The sequence below is a fragment of the Squalius cephalus genome (genome assembly GCF_949319135.1).
Source record: "Squalius cephalus genome assembly, chromosome: 3".
In the NCBI taxonomy this organism is placed as follows: Eukaryota; Metazoa; Chordata; class Actinopteri; order Cypriniformes; family Leuciscidae; genus Squalius; species Squalius cephalus.
In genome coordinates this window covers 16,432,645-16,436,286 of record NC_137124.1, presented here as the reverse complement: position 1 = coordinate 16,436,286, position 3,642 = coordinate 16,432,645, and the positions used below count along the sequence as shown (strand labels likewise).

General features: G+C 41.0%; 1 protein-coding gene across 2 annotated transcripts in view; it reads right to left on the bottom strand.

The window, feature by feature from the left end:
- Nucleotides 1-831: 831 nt before the first annotated feature.
- htr2cl1 (5-hydroxytryptamine (serotonin) receptor 2C, G protein-coupled-like 1) overlaps nucleotides 832-3,642 on the bottom strand; it is a 90,787-nt gene continuing 87,976 nt past the window's right edge. For both annotated transcript variants that reach the window (XM_079867926.1, XM_079867927.1), the window contains one exon: nucleotides 832-3,372. In XM_079867926.1, coding sequence (XP_079724052.1) covers nucleotides 2,285-3,235 — 951 coding nt within the window. In that variant the 5' untranslated portion in view covers nucleotides 3,236-3,372 and the 3' untranslated portion in view covers nucleotides 832-2,284. The remainder of the gene's footprint in view (nucleotides 3,373-3,642) is intronic.

Sequence of the window (3,642 nt, the reverse complement as noted above, 5' to 3'; positions counted from 1 at the left end):
GCAGACTCTAGCCTTGACCACCTCCCACCAAAATAAGGACCGACTGGAGCAGCAGAGGAAGAAGAAAAAAAAAGCACTTTACCTCAGAAATCTTTACAAAATTACAGTGAGGACGGTCCAATAAGACTACATTTCGTAGTTCCATTATGTACTGTCGTCTGATAAATGCCAGTTACGGTTGAAACCATAAAAGCACAAACAGGTAAAGACAAATTAATGCTTCTGCTTTTCTAAACAGAAATGTCCCCACTGCGGGGATGTTAGTAAATTACTGTGTAAATTCAAATTGTGCAAATTTGAGCTCAGAGTAGGCCTATGCATAATTTGTTTCTTATTCCGTACATTTGTATTTCTATCAGTAGATGGCAGCACCGTTAAGTATATATATACTTAACGGTATATATATATCTTTTAATTATATATCTTTTAATTTTTATATCTTTTAATTTTTCAACCTGTGTTATTGTCAGCAGTTTACACCAAACTCATTTAAGAGTTTATAAAAGAGGTATTAACATTATATAATTTACTGACATTAATTCCATGCTAGTTCATAGTTCTTAAACTGTATGTATAAGATAAATTGTTTTTTTCTAGTCTGAGGTAAAATATCTAAACAGATGGCTTATAGATGTCATTTCCACAAAACGATTTTAAATATGTAATTGTGTTTAAGATGTAAAGATGTCCCGCCCACTGATGTATATGGTGCTGTCCATGGTCCTGGAATCAATTTGATTCCATTGTAGGTAGATGTACCCAAACCCTTAAAGATATGTTTAAATCTACAAAACTTTACAAACACAATGACCACCACAGTGAGGTGTACTGCAGAATGAATGATAATAGTTTTTTTATTAAATAAATAGCAGCTTCACCAAATGATAACATTGTGAGGATGACGGGAGTTTAAAAAAAAAAAAATAGGATCTGGTAAAACATTTACAGGCTATGGTATAAACATGGCAGTTTGAACAAGGGCAGGTGATACAGGAGAAATTCTAAGGTTCTACACAGGAAAACAGCAAAAATGTACAGCTTTATACATTATATATCCCTAGACTGAGCATTTTTGGTCTTACTGACCAACATCTGTTGCCATGGAGAGTTCGTCAATAAAAAAAAGTAAATTGTTTTAGTACTCTTGTCTGTTGTGCACTTTTGCTGCTTCTCTCATTCTGTCATGACCACTTGATGAGGCAGCACACAACTAACCTTACATTCACAGGACAGCGTGTTCCCCAGAGCTAGAGGCAAATCACTTTAATACCTGCTGAAAAACATCCTTGAGAAGTAGTTTGGACTGGACTAAAGCTCAAACTGCATTACATTTTAGCATTAAAGATGCAAATTGAAATTCTTGATCAAAGTTTTATGTTAAGTATTGGCATCTTTGCACAACTGATTTAAGGCTGCTCAGTGCCCGCTCAAAATTCTGTGTAAAGACGTAATGCTGTATAAAAGCCAGACTAAATTTTGCCTGCTCTGACCCACCTTAGCCCCGACTATAAATGTATACTATTGAAATTGCTGTGTAAATAGATGTATTCCCCCTCTGAGCAGCATTAAACAGTTTGTGTAAAGACACCAAACCACCACTTCAAAAGCGGTTCTGTGCCACCTTTACAGTGTAAATTTGGCATATGACTTTCACCCATTGTTCTGTTAGGTCTAGTTTGCTATAGGTCACTGTGAGAGGTGGTTTACAGTCATTTCCTCAGTATTGTTAGGCCAGGAAATAAGATGTGACCCCCAACTGTATAATCGTTTTACTGCCACTCAAATAATTCAGCATATCGTACTGGAGGTGTTTACAAGTTACACAAACAATGATCTGACTTGCGAATGTATTTATTATCTATATTGTAATGCAACTAGCTTGGATGACACAGTAACTCTTGTTTTGGATTCACACTAGGTCTGTTTGTAATTATTCAACTGACCACATGAGGATGCTATGACTCTATCTTACACAAACTGCTGTCTCATAATGTCCAGGGCTGCTTTAGTAAGAGACCGGGTGCTCATGCAGTACTTAATGGCATTCAAACATCTGAACCTGTTAACACACACACACGCACGCACGCACGCACACACACGCACATCTCCCTTTTCCAACCTTGGTCAGATTATTGTTTCTGTAGCTAACTCAGCATACATTCTATGCTGTGATACAGTCGATGAGAGTTACAAGTTCGTGTAAGTGTGACATCTCAAGATCTAAGCATCACTTAGAGCTCTGTCACACCTGTCCTATTTTCCACGTCAAACTAAAAGATATTTTTCAGACACTGCTGGTGTGTTCTGTGTGATTGTGACCGCTGCTGATGGAGAGCTCTGATATTCCCAGTTTCAGCTCCAGTCCGGGGTCAGTGTCCATGTCATGGGACTCCAGATTTCGGATTCCGTTCCCGTTCCCATTGGGGCAGTTACTGTTCCGGTCAATCGAAACTTTTTCGCAGATCACGATAGGCGTGACAACATGGGATGGACAAGGAACGTGTATAGTGATGGGTTTAAGCCCCACCTGTTTGTACTGGCAGTGCAAGTAGCTTGAAAATGCCCTTCGGTAGGTCTTGTTAAACAAAGTGTACACTAAAGGGTTGACACCTGATGAGATGTAACCCACCCAAACGAACACATTGAGCAGTTCCATGAGCAGAGGCTCGTTACAGGCTCCACGGCAGAGGACATATAGAACGTTAGTGATGAAAAAGGGACACCACATGAAAAGGAAGAGGAAGAACACTACACCCAACACTTTGGATGCTCGCCGCTCGTTCTTGATGGCCTGCATCATGCCTCGCCGCCCGCGGGCTCCACCCGGGTCCCGTCCAGCGGGCGAATTCATTTGAGACGGCGCTTCTGAACTTGGGATTATTGAGATGGTGTCCGGGGGCACGGTCAGACCGAGCGCGTTTCCATCGCTGTTGCTGATCCGTAGACAGTTCAGACTGCTGCGACGTGATGGAGCCGACGACGGCTCCAACTGGGAAGTGGGTGGAGCTGGTGGCTGCAATGGCTGCTGAGAAGAGGCTTTGCCCTCGTAGAGGAAGACTGTGGCCTGACGCTGAAGTGCTTGGACAGTGAGACAATACGTGACCACCATGATGACCAGAGGAATGAAGAAAGCAACAAAAGAGCCAACCAGTATGAAGCGTTCCTCGTTCAGAGCACAGTTGTCGTTTATAAGGACCTTATCTCTGTTACGCAGTCCGATCACTGGGATAGGCATTGAGATACCTGGAGTTGGGGAAAAGTAAGAGAGAGAATATTAAACAAATATACATAAAAAAAACTCCAAAGAAACAGTCTGACTAACAAAGTCTGAGACAGATGCTGGAGACAAGAGACCAACGGGCTCAGCGAATTCTGAGACAAATCTTCTCTCTTATCCGACTAGATCAGTATTCCTGATGGTTGAGAGAGAGAAATTTTTATTTAATTAGAGAAGATGAATGAGACTGTCAAGGCAGATAGAAACCTTAATGCGGTTTTGGACCCAGATAAGAATCAAATAAACATTGGGCTCACGTTCAAACAAGAGAGAGGTTAGATGTGTGAACTCTCTGTCGTCTGCACTGTCATTACTAAGTCTTTAGCGAATAAGACAAGAACCTTCTATGGAGAAAAGAGATGAAC